General features: G+C 38.6%; 2 protein-coding genes across 8 annotated transcripts in view; both read right to left on the reverse strand.

Moving 5' to 3' along the window:
• Nucleotides 1–9,557, reverse strand: part of trpm7 (transient receptor potential cation channel, subfamily M, member 7) — a 37,084-nt gene extending 27,527 nt beyond the window's left edge. For 2 of the 4 annotated variants that reach the window (XM_054619557.1, XM_054619549.1), the window contains exons 1-3: nucleotides 2,487–2,675; nucleotides 1,484–1,563; nucleotides 287–325 (exon numbers count right to left, since the gene is read on the reverse strand). In XM_054619557.1, coding sequence (XP_054475532.1) covers nucleotides 287–325; nucleotides 1,484–1,563; nucleotides 2,487–2,537 — 170 coding nt within the window. In that variant the 5' untranslated portion in view covers nucleotides 2,538–2,675. Of the gene's footprint in view, nucleotides 1–286; nucleotides 326–1,483; nucleotides 1,564–2,486; nucleotides 2,680–9,374 lie in introns of those variants that run through there. The other 2 variants (XM_054619564.1, XM_054619571.1) reach the window with 2 other exon arrangements.
• Nucleotides 9,558–12,177: 2,620 nt separating this feature from the next.
• On the reverse strand, nucleotides 12,178–24,522 carry zgc:123258 (uncharacterized protein LOC641502 homolog). Of its 4 annotated transcripts, none has more exons than XM_054616647.1 (17): nucleotides 24,325–24,522; nucleotides 23,404–23,514; nucleotides 22,767–22,949; nucleotides 22,279–22,368; nucleotides 22,040–22,173; nucleotides 21,318–21,472; nucleotides 20,095–20,191; nucleotides 19,863–19,964; nucleotides 18,930–19,011; nucleotides 18,533–18,607; nucleotides 18,116–18,172; nucleotides 17,487–17,540; nucleotides 16,058–16,157; nucleotides 15,655–15,735; nucleotides 15,124–15,284; nucleotides 13,303–13,336; nucleotides 12,178–12,645 (listed from the first exon to the last, which is right to left on the reverse strand). In XM_054616647.1, the coding sequence occupies exons 1-17, from the start codon at nucleotides 24,376–24,378 to the stop codon at nucleotides 12,608–12,610; spliced, it is 1,608 nt and encodes a 535-aa protein (XP_054472622.1). In that variant the 5' UTR covers nucleotides 24,379–24,522; the 3' UTR covers nucleotides 12,178–12,607. The 4 variants fall into 4 exon arrangements, with proteins under 4 accessions (XP_054472622.1, XP_054472612.1, XP_054472631.1 ...); XM_054616637.1 differs by having other exon boundaries at nucleotides 15,112–15,284; XM_054616656.1 differs by lacking the exon at nucleotides 17,487–17,540 and having other exon boundaries at nucleotides 15,112–15,284.
• Nucleotides 24,523–24,892: the final 370 nt, after the last annotated feature.

Raw genomic sequence — 24,892 nt, forward strand, 5'->3', positions numbered from 1 at the left:
AGACTTTAACAAGCTTTACTTTTATCAAGACTCTTCATTGTATTATCATTTCAATTAATGACCAATTTGAGCTTTATAGTTTTCACACTTTTCTTTAATGACTTTAGGTGAGAATGTGCATCCTGACATAAAGCCAGGAGGACAATTGTTTCCGTGGGATTACGCTGTAAGAGAATTCACCTGCATTCCTTCTCTGGTGTAAAGTAACTGGTTAGCATAAAGTCTCTCAGGCTAATCCTGTCGGGTCACAAAGAAAGAGGGGAACAAAGACCAAACAAATACCTACCGGACTAGCTGTTGGCAAATCTGGCATCCTGGAAGGCACCTGGAAAGAATTTCACAGCAACATAATTAATCATTGATTTCAATTTAAATAAATACAAACCACCAAAATTTGGAGAACATTTGCAAACATACAAAGATAGTTATAATAGTCTGATCTCTCCTAGAGAGAAGCGAACTCTTGTTAGACAAAGTTTGAGGACATAAAGGAAGGTTATCTGTTAGCTGGGCAGGCAGCCCAGTTAGATTGGCCTTTAACCAAGAGAGCGTTGTGAAACCTGCCAAGGGGACTCTCACTTTCATCACAGTCACATGCAGGCCTCCGGCCTAATGTTAAATGTGTCTATGTTCACTAACACTTTTGAATCATCTTTGAGCAGCAGCACGTACTGTTGTTAGTGGAGAAAATCCAGTGGCAAATAATTGATTTAAAAGAAAACACGGTTAAAAGAGTTACCAAGTATCATTATAAGTTTACAGGAAGAACGTTAAGACTGCACATTCTTGAAAGTGTAATTAAAAACAGAAATGGCTTACACACAATGAGTTGGTTAAAATAAACATTAATGTGGGAAACTACTTCATGTTTTTTTTTTGTTTTTTTTAAATAAAGAATTTTACAAACATTTTTTCTTTGCCTATTCCTTCATAGCTGGATGAATTTATGACCAGCTGCTGTACCTTTAATTGAGCCATTTCATGTGGGCTTCTCATGAACACATGGTACATTGTGAAGGAGTGGCCTGCATACAAGTTTAACACTGCTTTGTAAGATTCCTGTGAGTCTGCAGGAAAATCCTGCTTGACATGAGTATGCACACAGTAAATGTCTTTTTTACAATTTAAAATGAACAATCATGATTAAAATTTAACAGTAAACATGAAATCGGATTCAGATTTTAATTAATCCAACAACTCCAAACTAAATGATGACTTCCAAACTTCCTAAAATAGTGACATATAAGAAGAAAACAACAACACTCCTAAAACGACATGTCACACAGGATCATCACTGGTCTTCCCCCTCACTTAACGCTGTAATTACAGTGAGACATAAACGTCGAAATTGTCTGGAAACAGACTCATTTACTCTTTGGAGACTAGTGGTTAGGGTTTTGGCCCACTTTAAAACACACCATACAATTACATCGTTTCCATGGTAATAAACACAAGGCACAGCACAGTACCTCTAAGCACATACCTGTGGGGGTCCTTTGACACTGGAAGTATGTATACACATTCCCGCTTGGTGAAAGTGCTTTCTATCCAGGGTTTCTGGGACTGTGAAGAAAGAAAAACAGTTTGATATTGTGAGCAGTGGACTGATGTTCCTTATTTGTGTTTACGGCTTTATTTCGTTTGCATTTTAAGAATTGAATATGCTCAGAAAACTGTCCGCTGTGGATGTTAAAAACAATGCTCATCTGTGAAGCTACTGAGTGCTCCTACAAAGAGTGCTGCCATTATATCCACAAAACAAGGAATGCATGTAAAAAAAAACATGGGGATGAATCAAAAGCGATAAGCTGTCCGTTTTTCCTGAAAATAATGGAACATCCTCCTAGAAAGGGGCCTGAACACCCTTAATCCAGGATTTAGTCTGTGAAAATCAAAGGGATTAAAAGTTTTAATCATTAAAAAAATATATATCTAACATTAGGATAACTAAAGTTAAGGAGGCGTATCAGCTACAGGTGCCTGCCAATTTTATAAAATTAAATAGTATAATTCTTAAAAACAAGGATTTATGTCGCAGGAATTTTCAATTAAATGCCTCATGCCTTATTGTTCCCCCAGTGCGGCTCAGAGCGATTAGCACCATTAATCCCTCCAAGCACAAAAGAGGGAAACCTGCAAACACCATCACCTGCTTCCCACCAAAGCGTTTCAACTATTCCTGAAACTCAAACAATAGTATTGCAACAACCACGGATGGAAATGTTCTGAAACAGGCAGTTCCAGGAAAGAAATGTTTTCTGCTGGAGCAAATTATCCTCACTAGTCGACAATTCCATGTAGTGAAACATGTCTAAATTTCAATCATTTTATGCCTCTCGAAAGTCACTTATCTCTGGTGGCAAGATTCACATCCATAGTGACCTTGGTTCTACGCTGCTTACAACAAATGGTGGTTTTACGGAAACATCTGAACCAACAGGTCATCCCACCGCTTGACCAGTGACACCGATCCCCTGATCCTGTACCTGGATGTACTCCTCTTCATCTCTGTGTTTAAGGGCTTTGTACAGGAACATGCCAAGGCTTCTTCATGCATCTCCTGGACAAACCACAGTCGCCACAGCCTGGATCATCAGCAACAAATCGCTATGCTTCTCCTCGGTTTCCGTCTCTCAAAAGAAGATTTCCACACGGGTCTCAAAGTCTACAGCGATGCTGTTACCATGCAGATCAACCTGAGTTAAAAGCTGAGTGATCAGTGAGAGGTTGCAGCCTCCAAACTCCATCCACGGTTAATCTGTAAGAAGCCACTCGGGGGACAGATGAATGTGTCTGGGACCAACTAGATATTATACTTTGGCTGGGGAGAAAGAGACGAGGGAGGCGGGGGTGTGTGGGAGAGGATTAGTGGACGGGCAGAGGCCTCAATGATATACACCTAGTTGTCTACTGAGGACAAACCACCAACTGTGACTAATGCAGTACACACAAAAACCTCTCCCAAACAACACAGGCCCCGCACTTCTTTTTGAAACCCATTTCCAAAAGAACGGCATTTAAAAAAAAACGTAATCCTAATCAAACTGTGGGCAGCAAACAAAAGTTTACTCTGTGAACTCAAGAAACATGGAATCCAAAACATGAGCTCATACGGAAGTGTTTTTTTTTTCCACATATGGAATAAACCTGCATCGGGTGTGTCCACACAGAGCAATCCTGATATATTACCCATTCTTCTCTGGCAGCACTGCTGGAGAACATGTACGAGTTGAGAAATTATGTTAAACTTTGCGTTAATAATGGACTCGATAATGTAAATACCAGATTAAGACACCAACATATTTGAAGAACACCATTTTCCTTTTTGTAAATATAGATTGCCACTCAAAAGTTTGGGGTCAACCGTTATATTGATGTTATGATTCTTTCCTTGACTATGACCTTGACCACATAATGACAATTTTAACAGAAAAAAAAAGAATAAAATTCAAACACCAATTGTTATATTAACATTTAAAATAGTTTTGGCTCCAAAAAAATATAAAGTTACATGACTAATGTTTAGTCATTAGGCTGTGATTATGCTAGAGGTCGCACCAAGTCATTTTCTATGGTGATGTAAAATTTAAAAAAAATGGTCTCACTATGTGAAATGGACAATTTGGTGACAAACATCATCATACAAAACTCTCAGCATTTCAGTCATATCCAATTAATGTAATTCAAGGACTGTTTAGGGAGCCATGTGCAGAAACCATTTGAAGAATAGGTGAAAATAACACATTTATACTGAATCCAAAACACCTTGTTTTTGCCCAAAACTGCATGGCGGTAGTGGGCATGTCTGCAAATGGGTGACTGGTGGGCATCCATTGAACCCATTTTAGTTAGATATCTTGAGGTTTTAGAGGAAATGGACCCCGTGGACATAGCCATGCCAGTTTTTCCACTCGCCTAAATTTAGCCTCCTTCCAAACAAGCTAGCATGTCATGCTTGGTACCAATGAAATCCTTAGGTTATCTTCACTCTTTTCTGATAGTTTACACTGACCTCAGAGCTTTTGAAGTTATTTTTGGGTCGGTGGTGAAATAAAAAAAGTCCGGAGCCTTGTTTACCAGCTGCTGTAACAACACAAGGCTACAGAAACAATCTGTATAGGCCAATATGGATCTTCGACTGTTCGCGTCTGATCCTAACTGTGAGTATTATGATGCGTTAAAGCCCTAAAACTTAGCAGCTACAACTATGCTTATACATGTTCATATATTTTGCTCTGTAGCCTACCTATCATTGTGAGTTACACTTTGTTGTTGTTATTATCACATGCTGCCATGTAATTACACGCTACAGGTGATTGACTCTCCAGTGCCCCCTTGTTCATTGAATTAGTGACCTTATCAGTGTCTGTCCTACGCCGTGGAAGAAAGCCTTCAACAAAAACTCTGGTGTTGTCATCCTGATCTAACAAAGTGTTAACGAGGCAGATGAAGCAGGACCGGGCCCTGAAAACCTGTAACCATGGTACCTGAGAATGTCATGCAAGAAAAGGCTTGAATACTTCAGAGCCTGAGCCAAAAACACACATACACACGCCGCTTCCTCACTTCCTCACTTCCTCCCTCCCTCCCTCTTCCTCTCTGAGCTCCAGGTTTTATGATTACTTTGTTCCTGCAGGAAATATACCCCAGCACCTTTCCATCTCTATGGGTTCAATAATATAGGATGCTCAAAGTTGTGTTTGTGTGCGTCTGCATGTGCGTGTGTGGAGGAGCAGTGAACTACGAAACCTTGCCAACTGAGCCCCTCCTTCCCCCTCCTTCTTTTTCCCAACAATGTAACGAGGCTGGATGGTCGACCCATCATTCCTCTGACCCCGCCTGACGTAATACGGGGTGAGATAACATCTGGCTTAGCAATTCCATTACCCATTAGAAAGAGTGGAGGATATGGGGTCGGCACTTAAACGTGAGCAGTAGCCAAAGAGAAGATTGGTTCTCAGAGAACCAACAGAAGCTGTCTCTCCTATTTATTTTGAGAAAGTGTAGTAGCTGCCTTATGGCTTAAAAGGAGTTTCAATAAGCAATATACACAGATGGAATAAAGGGAAAACAATATAAATATATAACTTAAAATAGGACACTAAAATAGTGCACAACCAACTCTGCTCCAGTAGACCACACATCCCAAAAAACGACTATACAATATAGAAAATATGTGCAATCCACTGTACAATACTAAAAAAAATTCTGTCTGTCTATATTATATTTTAGTTATTGTGGATTTAAAAAAAAAAAAAAAAAAAAAAATGCCTTTCTTATTTATAATTCTTTACTGTGTTATTACTTATTTATAATAATTGTTTTGATCTTGTTTTGTTTTTTTACTTATGTCTTTTGTTTGCACTATCCTCTCTGCTGCTGTAATCGTGTAAATTTCCCCGCTGTGGGACTAATAAAGGATTATCTTATCTTACTAAGGTAGTAGAAAGAGAATTTTTAAGGACAAGTAAAATAAGAGTAGTCAGTCAGATACATATTTGATTATACATTTTTATAACAAGAATTTCAATTGAACCACTGATATATGGCTTTAGTTATAAGCATGGACCCAGAACTAGGGCAACCTCCACAGTACAGTGAACTCCTGTCATGAGTGTTTCCAAGACATAACCTTAATTCCTCACCGCTGTTTCTCTGTGGATTAAGTCACATCACAGGGGAACTGCAGTTTTACAGCACAACCCCCAGAGGTACTAAACATCGAGATATAGACACAGACATTCTACACTTTGGATTAAAGGACTATTCAATTAGATGATCTACAGAAAATGTATCTGCAAAAATGTTGACAATCAATATGATATAATAATATAAAAGAAAAAAAAATGTGATTTGCTGGTTTTTCAGTTATAAAGAACAGTAAATTGAATATCTGACTGTTGGTTTGACAAAACAAGTCTATTGAAGATGTCATCTTGGGTTTTAGGAAATTGAGATGGAAATGGTTCATTATTTTCTGGTATAGACCAAACTATTATATTAGAAATTCAATGGCAGATAGTTAATAGTTTGTTGCAGCCCATACAGAACAACAGGAAGCAAAGAATATCAACAAATATGCTGGTGTCAGTATTTCGGGGAGGACCAAGTTATCTGAGACCAACGATCCAAAGTCAAGTCTTTCTTGTACCAGAGCAGGTCTTAAGTCTGGTTTTCCTAAACAAACTGGAAGTCACAACTCAGGTCTATCATGTCTCTGAATAAAGACCATTGACATTGGTAACATGGCAGTCGTTCTACCGGATTTGAACATTTTCCTTTCAAAGCTGTTTCAATAGGTTTTTTTTTTCCCCCCAATGGTGGAGGCCGTGTTTCAATGGAACCTTTATTTGGCAAAAAGGCTCTGCTACGAATCCATGCAACAAAAAGAATGAAAGAGTAATCCCTAAATTTGCACATTAACCCTCTAAGGAAACAATGTAAAAGTGTGAAAACTTTACAATACATCACAACAGGCAAATCCAAATCAGATTTTAAGTCACAATTTTGTTAACCTGGCTCATATTGAAGTCACAGTACTAGTAAATATTTTTGATAGGTCCAAGGCAGGATCAAAATAGGCCTTTGTAATGGCTTGATTAAAAAGAGAATATAAATCACATTGTGAGACATTTTAACACCTACAGGCCTTACTGATCGTATCAATCTGCAATTCTTGCCACATCTCAGTAATTATAACCTCTAGATAAGGAGGAAATTGGTATCAAAGTGTAGCGGCTGCAATAAAGAACGGAAAGTCAGCTCATACAGTCATGAGACCAAAATGTGACCAGCTCTTACCATTGTGCCCTGTAGGCATAGCTCTGACAGACTACACAGCACGAGCTGATAACATGCTGGCATGCCACCCCGAGTCTTGGCTCCAAGCAGCTGTATAACCCAGTAACGTAAAGCATGTGATGGCCATTCATCTCAACATTTGGAGCTCATGGTTAACCCAGGTTATACCAGTCTCAGCACAGGAGAGAGCAGCAGGAACAGTGTAAGGTTACTGCTACTTAACCTCTATGTTTTAATAACAGAGGGAGGGACTTCTAAAAGAGTGTAAACAAAATAATATACCAAACCTGTCTGGGTACATTAAATAATAATAATAACTGCAACAAAACATATGTTAAGCTGGTATTCCCTCCAGTGTTCTTTGGGTAGTACAAAGCACATGCAAGTCAGCTGCATGCCTGACCAGGAGCTACAGCTCTGCAAAGCGAGGGGGGGAGATCAGCTGGATAAGAGCTACAGGGGAGCCCTCCATTCATAAAACCAACAAACTGAGACCTTTTTTTTTTTTTTTATTTTTATTTTTTTTATACCCAATCCAGGGCCGCTGGAAAAACTGTATCAGTCATCTTCAAATTGGCTTGTGTGTGTGTGTGTGTGTGTGTGTGTGTGTGTGTGTGTGTGTGTGTGTGTGTGTGTGTGTGTGTGTGCATGGTGCAAATGGTTTAGAGCGTGAGATGACACAGCTCAGGGAGGCATGCCACAGTCACTCTACAGGCTGAAACCCGCAAACAGTTACACCCATACAAACACTGTCAGTACACACACACACACACACACACACACACACACACACACACACACAGACACACACACACACATACTAGTACTGCTAGTATCTATTCTGGAGCACAACAAAGTGATGCAAGACCACTTTCTACCATCTCACAAAGCCCTAAAGCCCGAGCTCATGACCAGTCCAGCCATCCGCTGTTACATAAGAGACTGTGACTTGCAGTAATAAAGCTCTAATACCGATTGATGATATAGATCAAATTGGGCTGGCCGCTCTGATGAACAAGACCTGCATTTGATGCATCAGCATTAGTTAATTAGACTGCTATCAGACTGCTCAGAGCAGCAGCACAGAAGTTTCAATCATGTAAGCTGGGGCATGTGACCGGCTCGGTCCGGCACTGTGGGAAATAAGACAGTTTTGCACTGAGGCAAAAAGCAATGGCTGCTCTGGCGTCTCAGCTATTAAGAGATAAAGGCTATATATCAATACCCCTTTGTGAAATTACAGATCATCGGTAATATGACCTCATGCTGCTGCTTGGCCATCACATCCACCTTTTAAATGAATTTTCCTTTTAAAACAGTCTGGGGCTGTCTTTTTATAGCTGCAATAAAGTGCTCTCTAAAGTGCCAATAACAAAACCAAAAATAAAGCTATGTGAAATGATAGAAATGTGAATACTGTCAGTGATGCACTTTACCACCTCGGGGTGTATGAAGTCATTGTGGGAAATGTTGCAAATGAATGAGCAGAACTTATTAATTTGATGAAGAACTGTTATTTGTACTATACATTTATTACATATACAGTATTATATTACAATATATATAAATATCATTATCTAAAATGACATACATGATAAAGGTTTTATCCACGCTGCTCATTCCTGATATAAACCTCCATCACATGTTTAATATCTGAGTACTGGTTAAACTATGATGGCTGATGTTGTCAATATTGCCACGTTTCTTCACACAGTGTAATAACAACAATAAGGACATGTCCTATTCTCTCTCTCTATTCACCCTGAGCTCTAGAGAGGAGACTAGACAGGAAACCATTGGGAGAAGAGGAGGAGGAGGAGGAGGAGGAAAAAGTTACACCAAACAAACACAAATGTTGAGACAAGGCTTCAACATTGTCCTAAGACGGGCCTTAAAAACATTTAACCATCACCAGATAACCAAACAGCTGAGTGGGCATGTAGACACATTATAGATGGGTTATAGATGATAAATGCACTATTTAAACATGACTGAGAATACAGAGTATTCACATTAAAAGGACTTGGCAGCCACTCAAGCTGCATTGACTTGTTACTGGCAATCAGCTGGTAGAAATGTGTCTCAAACTAGTGCCAGCTGCTCTGAAGGGCCCCATTGTCTCTGTGTTGTTGTTATTGTTGTCTGTTGTCTGTCAAAGACACCTCACATCAGCCAGCTACGGGAGCCGACGAGCTCGTTCGCTTCGGTTCAGCACCTAGCTAGCATGTAGCGCTAGCATGTAGCTGCTTAGCTAGCTAACGTTGACACTACGCCCCGGTGTGGGGATCGTCCCCTGCGAGACGTTGTACCACCTTGTTCACTCCACTCACTACGTGACAGGCAGTGTTTTAGCAGAATAGTGAGACAGGAGTCAACAAAAACAAAAAAAAACACCCCGCCTCAGCTGGGAGCCTGACAGGCAGCATGCATGGAGGGGGGTCGGAGGGGGACGGACGAGGGGGGGGGGGACCTGCCACTCAAAAGGGCACCGATCAGTCACGACGGACGATCAGCGCCAACGTGACAAACGCGGTAATAAAACAACAAAAAAACACGCCGATCGCATCACATACCATTCTCTTCACGGTTGAGACTCAGGAAGAGCTGCGTCGTGGCTTTGATCCATCTATCGGCGGTGCTCTCGGTTAGCCTTGGAAGGAAAGCCCGGTGGACGTTGGAGAGATCCGCTTCGGCTGCAGCTCCAGCGGAAGGTTGCTTTTTCATAATTGTGCGACTCCAGACTGACGCTGCGTGACGAGCCGGCTGACTCAGCCAGCGCCGCGTCACGTGGCCGAGGAGGAGCCAGCGGCCACGTGTGCGCTTTGTTTTAGTTCCTGGTTAACGAGCAACGAGCAGGATCCGTTGATTTAACTTCCCCCCCCGACCGGTCTGTCTGATGATGTGGTGACACTATGAGAGGATCTCCCACATAACAAAGCACTGTTCCTCTTTATTATGACGCACCCGTTCTTAGGTTAGTTTAGTTTATTTGCACAATTTAAAAATTATTAAAAAAACATAACATTGATAAATGATATTATTATTATTATATTCCTTTATTGATCCCCATGGGGGAAATTCAAGTGTTGCAGCAGCTCAACTACACAGACACAGACAATAAATACACATACTATACAACTACACAGACAATAAATACACATACTATACAACTACACAATAAATACACATACTATACAACTACACAGACAATAAATACACATACTATACAACTACACAGACAATAAATACACATACTATACAACTACACAGACACAGACAATAAATACACATACTATACAACTACACAGACAATAAATACACATACTATACAACTACACAGACAATAAATACACATACTATACAACTACACAGACACAGACAATAAATACACATACTATACAACTACACAGACACAGACAATAAATACATACTATACAACAGATACACATACTATACAACATTACTATTACAGTGCAGGAATAATAATAATAATGGATTTTATTTATATAGCACACTTTAAAATACAAAGAAATCTCAAGGTGCTGCACAGGGTAGAACAATCACAATAATCAAATATAATAATAAAACGCTAAAAACAAACAAAAAATAAAATAAGAATTTAAATAAATGAATTAATTTAATCATAATGAAATCTAAGAATATCTATTAAAACTGAACAACCACCCAAACACAAGCAATCTAAATTACCAAGACCTTAGGGGAAGGAAGAGGCTTATTTGAAGCCTCCACCTATATAATATTTTTTTAAATATCACAATACTATAACGAATACAAAAAGAAAATACATGTGGTATGAAATATTGTTGAAAAAGCATTTTTACAAGATATGATTTATAATAACAATGCATTATAAACAACAAGAAAACAAAGGGGAAAAAATTGCAATGAGTCAAGATGTGAATGAGTGTGTGTGTGTGTGTGTGTGTGTGTGTGTGTGTGTGTGTGTGTGTGTGTGTGTGTGTGTGTGTGTGTGTGTGTGTGTGTGTGTGTGTGTAAGTTCATATGTGTGTGAGAAAACGCCGGGTTTGATTTTGATTAAGGGGATTTGGGTTTGTACCCCTGCATTTATTCCTACACAAAAGTAATGCTACAAGTCCCTATGAATGCAACAACTACAGATAAAAAAATCTTAAATACTTCTATTACTAATGCCTTTATTAATGGTTAACTAATTATATAGCCTACGGACGGGAATGTTTTATAAATCAATTAGGAGTCATTATGAAGAACAACGTTGTGGGTGGTGTTAATCCTTGTCCTCATTATTCTTTGTTATATATTATTATCTGTACAGCTCTTTAATTCATCAGCAAGACCTTTTCCTGTGGACTCTTACCCTCCGATGAAAAATATGCAGACACCCAGACCAAAACCCAAGTAATATATAAGAACTTTAACATTAGCAGATTTAATTATTATAAATATATTTTATTCATGATTTATTGACTTATGTAAATGCAGACTTTAGGACTTGTTAGAAGTGAGAATGCCATTAACATGTATCAATGTTTACCGACATTTATAACATGCCTTATTCAAGTAGATAACAACCGGCCAAACCCTTGGTTAGTTCACTTAAACTTGTTATTAATGGCTTCTAGCTGGTTTGTTAAGCATCAGGGAATTAACCATTAACAAGGCCACGCCAAGGGTGCCTTACCAGAAAGTGCTAACCTCTCAGGTTATAGTTTTAAGTCAACTGATAAACATTCCTACATAATATTTCATAGCTGTCAGTTTAGTATTTCTTTCCTCATGCTAATCACACAAGTACAAACATGGGTCAAATTGCAGGATTTATGAGCATTATAAACATACTGAAGAGGGCTGTAAAAGTCAGAGTTCAGAAGAAAAAGGTTTGAGGGACTCTGCTCCACCTCCGGACAATAAAGGCCTTTTATCATTTAACATTCAACATATTTATAATCAAAAACAGTTTTCAATGTTCTCCTAAGCACTAAGTCTTTGAGACACAAATATTGTTCTGACGCTCTTCATTTCAGTGCTTAAATGTATCCTGAACTCTTTTAGAGAGGGCATTGTACCAACTGTTTTATCCTCCTCACACTGGCAACCTCCTTTGTTGCACAATACATTTAAAGAGCCTATTGATTGATGCTTGGCACGTTCTGCCCCCTGGCTACCTCATAGAACATAAAAGCCCCTCTAAGTGATTTAATAAACTGTCAACTATCATATCAGTTCATACCCAATATAGCTGTGTGGAATTTCTTCCCAAAACAGGGCAATAAGTCACTACTTGACTTGATTAGCTGTTAAACTTCAGGAGGATTGCGTTCCCTGAAGTGTCCATGTGGAAGTGTCAACAAGGAACAAAATACAGATAAAACAAGATTAAATATAAGTTCACTTTAATATAAGGCGATGAAAGAAATCACATCATACAAACAGGTTACACAGAAATCCCAAAACAGTTATCAAAAATGTATCGTATTCTGGCTACAAGTAATTTAAAACCCACCCCAACCCTGATGAAACAACTGTCAAGCTGAGTGTTATAAAGTGCTTCCTCATTTTGTTGTATGCAATCATCACCAAGGCAAAGTCATTACAGTTTTCTGAACGTGAGCCTAACAAACCTTTCAGGCACTAAACAAGCCAACACAATATTTATTAATCTTCTAGCCATTTGCAGCAGACAAATGAACCCCTTGCTGTTTCAAGAATCTGTTGATCATTAACATGTGTTCCCTTGCTTTGACAATTTTATATCACAATTTTTAAAAAAGCATCCAGCAGCAGGGTCCATTCTCAACATTGTGAGTCAGCATTCTTCTCCTATGCAGCGGTCAGTTCTTCCCTCTAAAGAAAGGAAGAATTAATATTTTTTTGGGTTCACCAAATGCAAATGATAGACGAAGAGATATCATTTTAATTTGCAATGTGCATTGCATATACAACAATAGACGAGCGGTGCGTTTTACATATATAGCAAGCCACAGAGATAACGCATCCTGATGAAATAACTGCAAGCAACAACATGCAGAGGGCAACATGGACATGTTGGCAACTGTACGAAGGATGGAGTGATGGAAGTATTAATTCCTGCTGGTTGGAAAAGATGGATGAGTTGAGAAAGAGAATGATAAAACAAAACTGCGGAAATAAAGAGATGAGGTTAATGGTATTCCAGGGCCATGACTTTAACACAAGGTGTGTTGCTGAGAACATTTCAGTTTATTTCAATCAACTAGAGACACCTAGTGGTGAGTTAAAACAAAACAATGTACTGTCAAAAGCTAGGTCCTCCAAGTTGTTTGTATTTCAAAAAATGCATTCCATCTGTTGTGTCTTTAAAATATCACATTGACCCTGGAAATCAGGGATTAAAATGTCCAAAGGAAAAGATAAAGGGAACCAAAGGAAGCTGTTAAGAAAATATTAAGGCACTGCAGTAAGCAACACTTTAAAAATGGCGAGAGATATAGGCGTGAGGTCTAGGTTTAGAAGGAAGCAAACCTGGTAGCAAAGGTTCCCTTGACGAGTCCAAGACCTGGTGAAGATGAAGCCAGGTCAGAATCTTTTTCTGCTTTTTTTTTTGTCTCTCACAAAAAGTATATTCACACGACACATCCATGCAACCTTCTCTCAGGATTTCTGAATCAATCTAGGACCTCGAGGTTAGGAATGTTCCGAGCTTCAGAGTATTTTTGTTTAACTACAAACGTACTATATGAAGTAAATTTCATAACTTCCAAGCAGCCATGGATTCAGTTCATGCTAGTTGCAGATGAAAACTGGCAAACTTAAAAAAAAACCACAAAAAAAAAACATGGGTAGTGTGCTCGTACAATAATGTGACTTTGATAGATACAGTACAAGCAATAGTTGTTACCAATGGCTGACTGGAAGCTCCGAAAGTTATCTAAAAATGTAACGAATGGTTTGAAAAACATACATTTGTAGTAAACAAGCTCAAAGATTATAAAACAGCTGCTGTGGTCCTTAAAGACTACAGAGTCTATCTGCTTTATATAGTTTCTGTTAAAATATAACAGCAGGTGAATTTAAAGTATTAGATGTTGTAATACTTACATTTTTAGAAAACGTTCCTGTTCACTAGAATATTTAATAGTGTGGTCATTTGTAATTCCATGTTTGTATGCTGTGTGTGTATTTATGTCTGTGTGCCTATTTACTATATGTTTATTTGCCATTTGCTCTTGAGTGTGGCACACTTTTTTAAGATACACAGCTTGTTTTTTACTCTTTATTTTTAACATTTTTTGCTGATTTGTATAGAGAATGCCTAACTTTTTACATTATGCCACTGCAGGGCAATCAGGATCGATTCCCAAACACATTTCCTTACTCTTTTTTAACATTCTTAATTATCACAACATTTAACTCATTGTGTGAGATGTCACTAAATAGTAACGAATGGGTGTGACACACACCGTCACGGCACATGCCAGGCTAAGGAGCATGTAAAAAACATTTGTCTTTTCATTGCCGATTACATTCGGTTCTTCAAAGACAGCACAATATCCTGGAATAGAGTCGGTCAATGCACTACAAGTGGGTGACTCACAGGGATTTCTGAAGTGCAAGCCTGAATTATGGTAAGTGCAATGACAGTGTAGTGGTGCTGTTGCGTTTACTTGGTACCTCCAGCTGCAGAGAGCTGAGCTGATGTAAAATGAAGGTTAGATTCAAAAGGGGCAATTAGTAATACAAGAAACCTGAAGCTTCTATTACAGGTTATCTGATTAGATTCATAATACCAGGGCCATGCAGTCAATAAAAGACAGCAGCATCTAGGAATCAAACCTCTACAGATATAAACACTCACACTCACAACTGAGTTCACATACTATTCAAAATCAGGACAAGAAACTGTAAAGAAACAAGGAAAACTAGCTGGAATAATTTCCCTTGAAGCTGCCATTCAATAAGTGGACTAATCTCAGTTCACCTGCATGACAAGTGAGTTGTTTGGCAAACTGGAAATGATGAAACTTATGTAGCTGCAACTGTAAAGACTGAAACTTTTTTACAGTTTTGTTTAAAACAAAATACCTTTCGCTGCAGAAAGTCTGCAATAATGAAGCTGCTCAGAGCAAATTACGAATTGGCTGAACAGCATTTATTATGTTGTACAAAGGCAGCTGGGCACTAAAGCTTGGAAGCCTTGCTTGTATAAGTAAATATTAGAAATATCCTCCTAGTGACGAGCTGTGAGCGTGCGTCTTGGCAATTAGATTTGCTGTGTACTTCAGTCTTTGAAATACAGATGCCTGTATAGAATCACATTAAACTCTCTCTCACCGGTCCTCTCACCTCATAGGTGGTTCCCGCCCAGAACTGCCTCATCTCTCCCCGGCACCCAGCCACCACGGCGGAGGTTATCAGGGTGAAGGGCACCAGGTAGAGTAGTGCGGGCTGGCCCATCCCTGACAGCAGCATCACTGCAAATGTGACAATCATTCCCAGCAGATAGGCTACAAGGAATAAGAGACGGACAAATACAGACACAGAATGAGGGAGACAAAATTAACCTGAGACTTGATAAGTAGAAGTATTAAAAAGTCTGTCACAAAATATGTTCTGATATATATCAGGCATGTCCACACTGATGATTAAGGTAATTAAATCAAATACATTCTAAAATGTATGGAGTTCATTAAGAAGAGTGTGCAGACGAGCAGTAAAGAGCAGCAAAGCTAATATGATTACAGGGAATATATAAAAACATCAGAAGCACATTATTCTATTATGATAGTGACATACTGTACACTTATTCTTACAGTATCAACAATGGCTATATATTCAGCATACAATTAATACAATGATAGTTGAACTGTGATGTACCTATGCAGCAGCAGACAAAGTAGATCTTCTTGCGACTGTTGATCCAAACATCAAATCTGCTGCAGTAGGCAACCAGGAGACCTGTTGGACCAATGAGGATGCAGAGGTTGAGTGATACATCACACTATAAATGCTAGCCTTTTATGTATTGTTTCTCAGCTCAGAAGCAGCACTGCCATTTGTACTTCTGCTTTTTTAACATAGTTGGTTTTGGTCATTTAAAATAAATTGAAAGCGGCACATGAGACCTGGGCCACACTGCCTGTGTGAACTGTACACATCATGTATTAGGCTTTCCTTATTCTTCCTCTATGTGTGTGTGTGTGTGTATATATGTGTTCATATACTGTAGTTAAACTGACAGCAGCCAGTTTAAACACTGACGGTGACACCTTAACCTCACCTGGAACAATGATATCTCCGTAACCCAGAATGGAGAACTGCATCCCACACAGGTTCTGAGCCCACGCTGTGAACCGAGGGACACGCATGACGACCGGCAGCTGAGAAGAAAAAACATTTCATATATTTATAAAAAAGTGAGAGCAGAATTACTGTGTTATATGAGACCAAATACAGTGAGCTGTACATTGTGTTATGCTGACTCAATTTGTTCTTAATATTAATTTCTCAAAGCATGGATTTGGTGTATATTGCTTTAGAATCTCAAGCAGTATTTTACTCCTCCCAGCAGATTGCCACCTCAGCTACTCCTTTCAAAATTTGACATAATATGTCTGTCTTGTTTTTCATATAATTATAGGACACCAAAAGGTTGTTTATAAACAATAGTTACATGTATGTTTATTTATATTTGCACAAATCCTCACAAACATGGTATATAAAATTTCACAAAATAACCTGCTGAATTTTGCAATGAAAAGAACCCCCCCCCCCCCAAACAAATCCAAGAACATAAGATAAGCTGCAGGAAAAGTCCTGGGAGAAACACTGCTTCAGTTATCCAGCAATGGCTTAACATTCCTAAAAAACTCAAGTGACTTTTCAGCACACAGCACCTGGCAATCATGTGAGAGTCTGACATGTATGTTTCTTTCCTATGCTTCATGTTTCACTTTTGTAAAGAGGTAATTTAAAAGCATTAAGTATATCTGTAAGAATAACATGTTTTTATAAGGAGGATAAAAGCCAAGATTGTAATAAATCGTATAGATTAGATCAGGCTTGGGCGGGCTGTATGGGTCTATGTCTATTGGTCAATTCAATTCATTTTTTTTTTTTTTTTATTTAGCCCAAAATCACAAATTTGCCTCAGAGGGCTTTATGTGGCTTTAAAATTAAGACTGAAACCAAATTATCCCAAATCACAGGTAGAGACTGACCTCTGATGGCGTGTTCTGTGTACTACACCTGTCACATTATACAACATTATGAAAAGCAGAGCGTCTGTAATTATGACAGTATTGAAAATCATACTGTTGAGAAATTCCCTGGTATACTATAGTACAAGCCTAATACACACGGCAGGATGTCCAGGACATTATTATATATTATCTTTTATACTTTTGGTTGAAAGAATGCTTGCTTGAGTTGTTTTTTACTCTCCTGTTAATCAAATTCTAACAATACGTTTTGATGGATCTGGGCAGTCTGTGTGTGTATATAGAATAATATAAAAAACAAAAGAAAGGCCCAATACAAAACTTTCCTCATCATATTCTTCTCACATGGTTGGCGAGCCTTTATAAGAGCAGGGTTTTACTCATGAGAATCTATCTTGAGACCAATCATCTACAATCCCAATCCCTTCCCACCCACCGCAGGATGTGGCATTAAGAAAAGGAGTGGGTGGTTAACAAGTCAAGCCTTACTTTCTCAGAGGGAGCCTGGGGTTCAGCAGGGACCTCCACCATGTTACCTTGCGTCTACGACAGAGCCCACCCAAACCCAACGCACAGTTAGTCAATCAGTCTATCACGCTATCACGCTATATAGGGCATTAAACAACAAGCAGTGCAGATCAGCCAGGATGTTAATCAAGCCAGTACAAAGTTGAAGAGGAATTCCACCAAGTGTAGGTTTCAGTTTGCTGTCCAGGACTTAGGTAATAAAACTCCTACACACTGCTCATCTTGAACAAACATTCACTCCTCCAAATTAATTCACTCATGGAACGACGTTTCTTCAGTCTCTCTATAAAGTTAAAAACTTTGGGCTAATAGCGCTCAAAAAACTACCCTAAGTCAGTATGAAAGTGCCTGAGTTGGTTTAAAGAAAATGATGATTTCCCACAAATATAAAACATACATTTTTCATATTTCCAGATATTTAAACTAATGTACAAAAATATGCTGTCTGTAAAATTTTCACCCATTTAAAATCTGAAAATTCATCAAAACAATGAAAAGACTGACTGTGGAATCTGGTAATTTTACAAATATTTATAAAATGCCTGTTGATTTGGTGAAGTTCCCCTTGAAGGCAGTGCAGGAGGCCTTACCTTTTCTCCTGAAGCATCCGGGCCCAGGGCAACCTGCACCATAATGCTAACTCCATTCTGTCGACAAAGAAGAGATGCAAGACATTCATATTATGTTACTCGTCCATTTGTAAAACCGCCATGCATCACACTAAACCACCTGAGCTGCAAAAAGATCTCCTATTCAATGATATAAGATGACAGTGTGTAGTTGTGTGTATGGTTTTCTTTGCAAAGCATCACTTCCTTACTTAAATTAAGCTTTTGTGCATAAGTGAAACATGTTAATTGGACGTCAACACACTTTGAGGTTAACATATAAGCAGGAAATACTGAGGAAGGGCATCATAAACCGATATAAGTGGCAGTTACATATGTGAAAAAGTTTACTGCGTCAGGCCTGAGAATCTTCAAGAATATAAATACATATACTCATACCTTGGTGAAGAAAGGAGTGATGAAAACGAAGAAGACGTCATACACAAGCAGGAGGCTCAGCAGAATCACACAGATCTATGCCATAACAGGAACAAAAAAAAATAATCAAAGATTGACTGAGAAAAACATATTTTAACATTTCAACACTGCTTTATCAGCATTGCATTAATAGCCAGTGAGGGTGAATGTACAGACTTCTGTCTTGTTGATCTAAGAAAACAAGATCTGGGACAATGTGTGACATACTAATGACAGAAGACAATAAATATAAGAAATATACTTCAAATATTATTAATTAAGAGTACAAACAATCATTATGCCTCACAAAGTCTAGATTAAGATTAAATGATGAAAGAAGGGAGTGTGACCTCAGAGAAGAGGGGCTGTAAAGAGGTACCTTGAAGTTGGACAGTGAAATGGTCTTCATGAAGTTGAGGCAGAAAGCAATGCCAAGGAGGTCCTGCAAGATCCAGATCCATCTACAAGGACAAAAAAAAGCTCTTTTACCTCGAGTTTTAACTTTAGCATTTCCTTTTTTAACTTTAACAAGAGCAGTCTAGCTGAGACTCAGATAGAGCACAAGTTAGTCCGGCCAAATAAAAAATTACACCCTGCTGAAGGAAATTCTGCTAGAAACATTACACATAGTCTAGAGCAACATGAATCAGTGAATATTATTTTTGAAGCCATATGTTTGATTATTTACCAAGAGACTTTGGATTTAAATGTTTTTTGGCTTTCACTCAGACTGAGCTGTCTGAATAAGATTAAAACAGCAACACAAGCAAGTTTCTGTTCAGGATATTGTGACAGTTAGGCTGAAAATATCCTCCACTATTCTAAGAACACTGACCAACACTACAAATACAATGAGACACTCAAGCTGCAACAAAATGTCGACATTATCATCAAATTGAATTGAATGTGAGTGAGAGATCATTTAAGAAAATTAACATATAATTAGAAAATACTTACTGAAACTTAAACCATCATTAATGTCTCATTGACCATAATGAGATTGTGCTCCTACAATTATTCAGTTATTTCATTCACAAGTATATGTCACATTCCACCCTTAAGACATTTAGTCTTTCATACCATGGTGACGGGAATAAAAAAGCTTTACAGTCGCCTTTCTGATGAGTTTAACAATAAGCTATAAAGATACTTAATAAAACTGACTTGGGTGATGCAATGTTAAAAGCACGGCTGCTGCTGCTGCAGCAATGTGAGTGTTTACAAGATCATTTTAACCAATAAGCATTTCCCGCAGTCGTGTCCGAGTGTGTTGTGGTTGTGTGTTTTGTGTGCATGTGTGCCTTCACAGTACCTGTCTTCATTCCTGTAGACGCCCCAGACCACAGCAATGCTAATACACACAGCAGCCAGAATGAGCGACCTCACAGAGAAGTTGTAATTTCGGATGGAGAAGCTAAAAAAAGAGACAGAAACAAATAAATAGTGTGTGTGTGTGTGTGTGTGTGTGTGTGTGTGTGTGTGTGTGTGTGTGTGTGTGTGTGTGTGTTTAGAAAGGTTTTTTTTTGAAAGAGTGATGCTCATACCTCCCAGTGCCACAACCAATTAAATCCATCACTGCATCTAGACAGCTGAAGAGTGCAGAGGCAGACGCCATGCAGAATATAGCAATAATGACGTAAACTGGCAGAAAAAGGAAACACAGATCACATTAACAAAACCCCAGATATAATCACTACTTCCAGTGGTTGAAGTGGGCCAGTTCCCACGGGTAGACATTTCCGGCACTTCTACATTTTAGTCTTTGACATACTGCGAGTTTTTCTTGTGCACTTTTCTGCATTCTCCATATCAGGTTCTCTGGGCAATTCTTATTGGCGATTCATAACAGCGAAGTGCCAGAGTTTTTGTACTGTGCCTCACAAGCCGCAAATACATTAAAATAATGTAGACAGCTGATGCACCACACGGAGGAAAGGGTAGTGAGAGCTAAGCTGCTGAAAGTTATCAACACAATTTTCACATCCTTTTTGTAAAGAAAATTGTGAACTGTTTGTCAGTTTTTTTGAACATAATGAATCAAACATTATTTAAACGTTTTCTGAAACTGCTTTTATGATTTACAGAATATGATTTTCCAGGGTAAACATTAATACAATAATTACATTTTAAGAGGAAGACTGTGATATGTTTAATTAACAAAATAAGTATTTAATTAAAGCAGGTTTTATCTTTAAACTTTATGGGCTTAATCTATAATAATAATAGTCCATAACGTACAATTGGATAGTTTTAAGTCAAAACCTTTCAAATTCTCTTGGGGGAGGACTCTCAAAAATGCTGCATAACATGTATGAGCATCTTGACAGAGACATTGCTTGTAAAACCTGAATCAATAGCTCACACGCTTCACTTCTGTATGCTAACCTGCCTGCCTGACTGGTTGGTGTTGATTCCAGGCTATCATAAGATACTATAGGCTACAAATAACACAGGAAATAACATTAATTATTAACACTATGGCTTAATATACAAACACGCCACCATAATGCTATAATGTTTCAGTTGGAATATTATAGGCCAACTATACAAGATGCACAGCCAAGGTATGGCAATATAACAATAAAAACACCACTGATTATGGCGGACACAATATAACATGTTTTCAGAATGAATGAATAAATAGGAATAAGAAGCAAGACATTGTTGATACCGGCCGATAGGCAAGCAAACGTGTATAAGAGGAGTACTGTTCCACTTCAAGCATTGACTCCTTTGGAGTACATAAGAGCTGTGTATTCCCACTTACCAAGGACGTTGTAGAAGAAGTACATGAGGACCAGCATCCCACACATCATGGCAACAAAGATGACCACTTTGAGAGGAGAGTACAGGAAAATATCTCCGCTGTCTGCTTTGCTCTCTCCCCCTCCTCCCCCTGCAACAGCACCATTCAACCGGTCCCTGCAAACAACAGAAAATACTTAATTTTTTTAAATTAATCTCAGGCAAATTGTTTATAAAACTGGTGGTTCTTAGGGCAAAAAAAAAGAGCAGGCAGCATCCAATACTCAAACACAGAGAGTGGACCGAACAGTTGAATTCAATGTGATATAATAGCACTGCAATAAATGTGACCTTTGGTAAAGTTTGTGTTGCTCTTTGCAAATTTCCCCGCTGCGGGACTAATAAAGGATTATCTTATCTTAACAATGGCATCTACTGTATGTTCACATTTCAGTAAACAATACATTCACATTGACACTTAATTACATTGTAACTGCATACTTACCAGTGTTTCCACACATAGATTTTACAGGTATATTAACGGCAATCCCAAGTGATTGAAGCGACTCATTTTAGCATTTTACGAAAACGTGCCAACCCCAATAAAATGCAAAAAATAGAATCTAATTTGGTGGGAAACACTGCTTACAATGCAGCAACTATATTTTCTGCATATATAAACTTTAGTTTGATTTTATTCAAATTTAAAGATAGTGCACTGTATGTGAAGCTGCCATGTCCCACCTCTCACACGCTCCGCTCCAGAAGCCGCCCAAGGCGACTGTGACGATGGCAATCAGTAGCATGACTGCAATGCTTGGATCAATCTTTGAGTGAGGTGGAGCATAAAGCTTCGCCTGCATCCCTTCACCAAACACCTGAGGACATACATAAAGAAAAAATTCCAGTTTAACATTCTTCATCAAATTGACCTTTATAACAGGGGTCGTAATTCAGAAGCAGCAGAAAAAGTAAGGACTGACCTTCTGTGCTTCAAGAAAGTCCCTGTCCCTCATGAGAGCCAGAGGAATATGTATCTTTGAATACTCTGAGTCATTGGCTGATGGAGTGATCTGAAAAGCCGAGACGTAAAAAAGAGATTTTCAGAAATGCAGTTGTTTAGAATTTCTTGTCTAGGTCTTGGTGAGTAATTTTATGCATGTTCAAATTTCAAACAACAAGTATGAAAAAGATGACACAGTTAACCAATCATGATGAAATTGTTTTTTAATTTTTAAATGGAAATCCCCACATCCACACCACTGGTATCGTGTGTCGCTTCCTCATTTCTGAATCACTTCTGCATGTGCAACTGCCATGTTATATTTGTAGATCTGGTCGATAGTATTGTGATCATGTACAGATTAACAGAAAAAATAAAACATATAATTGGTCCTCCATGAGAGTTAGTTGATAACAAAAACACCTGATAGCCTACTGACAAAAATATAGTTTGATGTACATGTCCTACCAATAATGTTTTGCTGGCAATGAGCAGAGTTGTTGCTCCAAGGCTCTGAGCAACCAGGGCTTTCTGGCTGAATTCACAGTCCCCCCTCATCACAACCACCGCTTTGCCCTTTAGCACACCTGGACTGACCCCAGAGGTGTCACACAGGACAGTGTAGGTCATATTCACCAGTGGAAACTGAAACTGAGAAAGTGAAGACAATAATTAGGATAGGTGGAATGTTTCCTAGAGTTTTCCCATCATAATTTTGGGAAACATAAGAGAAGTACAGTAAACACAGCAAATAAATGTAATCCGAGGTCTTTAGCATTACCCCTTACTGAGCATACTTCTACTTCTGGATTCACATTAATCAGAGAGGTAGAACATCAACAGCCACCAGGTTATAAATAGAGGCTGTATAAGTGAAGTTTTAAGAGGTTACATTTTTAAGTTCATCTCAAGTTTGTCCACTGGCCATTTATCATCTATTTCTGTTGTGATGTTCTGTCACATAAAATAAAATATCAAATATAAAACAAATAGACAGATAATGGAACAAATGGTTTAAGATGACAATAACAGTCAGAGTTATTTTCCTGTCCTAATACTAATATCTCACAATAGAATAGTGCTTAAAAAGGTTTGAAAAACTTACAGCAGCATCAAGGGTTTGTGACAGAGGGGTCCAGGACTGATTGTGGACGATACAGTACTCCTTATCTATGTTTCCATTTGAAATGTGCAAGATCGCCTCTTGGCAGCTTATCTGTTGGGCAATAAATGTTATTGTTTTGAGTCCCACACAAGAAAAATACCCTAACCCCAAGCCAGTAATCTCAATGGCATTTGAAGTATAGTTAGGCCCTATAGTCATTTAAAATGCTGTCATTTCAGCATCACTTACAACTCAGATATAGACCAGATTCACTTGAAGCAATTGACTTACTTTCATGAATAATCTTTTCTCCAATAAAAGTTAAAGTTAAAAGTTAAGTTAAAAATAAATTCCAATTGATAACAAAACAATATCAATCTAAAAGCAGTGACACATGCATGCTGTAAAAGAGCTGATCTGAGCTCATACAGGGCCTCAAGTGATCAACACACCTGTCTCTGTACATCATGGTTCCTCATTCCTGATATAAAACATGTAATTACTTCCTTGTTGGTGACGTAGGAGATGACGAAATCACTCTACGTCAAATTAAACTAACTGCAGTCAGTTGAGCTACATTCTAACGGCCAACGTGTGGGGGGTTTGAATTAACGTCCGTTCGGGGGAGCTGTTGCCTAGTAACGCTAACGTCTCCCCCCCAGCTTAGAACCAAACGAGGCTAACTGACCAACGGGAGGGCTAACGCTAGCCCGGCGACAGCACCGATTTATCTCGCGTTTACCCGAATAACACGGTGCTTCTGACGTCACCGTGTGTTGACTAATGTCACAGACTCAGAATACAATTCAGACGGTTCACCGTAGCCGCAGCCGACGTGTTTTAATCGACGGTAAGTCAGGCTCTAAGGGCCCGTCCGTCGCTGTCGGCTTCTGTTGTTGTTGTTGTTGTCCGTCAACTTACCTTCGATACAAAGACAACCAGCGACACGAAGATGAATCTGACGGCTCTCTCCATTCTGGTAACCTTCGTTTGTGACGCACATTCATTGATGTCTCTACGACACGGAGACACTTCTTTTATTCGCTTAAGTTTCTGGTGTCTTCATCGCGATTTGTTCATCTTTGCCAGCAGCTGACTTGCACTTCCTGTATCGGCTCGTGAGTGACACATGACCACATGGGACGCTCCCCATTGGTTTCTGTTTCACCTCACGGCGTCTCAGCAACAGAATAATAAAGAAGTAAAAAACTTATACATAAGCAAAAATATCATACAGTGAAAATGTTTAAGTGGGTCTAAAGCTACTTTAATCAGTTTTAGATTATTAAATAGTCTATGTTCTCAATAAGGAAGAAAAGTAGCTTATGGTGTTACTAATATTAGTGTCCATCTGGTTCTTAGATATACCAAGTTTTCATGTTTGAAATTAAGTCCTACTTCCACACAGATGAATTTCTTTCTTTCTTCTTTCTTTGTGTGTGTGTTCAGGTGCAGGATTTATTATCATAATAGTCATGTAGTATATCAT

The sequence above is a fragment of the Anoplopoma fimbria genome, chromosome 2, assembly GCF_027596085.1.
Source record: "Anoplopoma fimbria isolate UVic2021 breed Golden Eagle Sablefish chromosome 2, Afim_UVic_2022, whole genome shotgun sequence".
In the NCBI taxonomy this organism is placed as follows: domain Eukaryota; kingdom Metazoa; phylum Chordata; class Actinopteri; order Perciformes; family Anoplopomatidae; genus Anoplopoma; species Anoplopoma fimbria.

Coding starts and splice junctions, on each gene's coding strand:
- zgc:123258 (XM_054616637.1), bottom strand. CDS start 24,378: ATGGAGAGAGCCGTCAGATTCATCTTCGTGTCGCTGGTTGTCTTTGTA. Junction 17,541..18,115: donor CGGATGCTTCAGGAGAAAAG/GTAAGGCCTCCT, acceptor GCTCTGTCGTAG/ACGCAAGGTAACATGGTGGA. Junction 15,736..16,057: donor CGGAGATATCATTGTTCCAG/GTGAGGTTAAGG, acceptor TTGGTCCAACAG/GTCTCCTGGTTGCCTACTGC.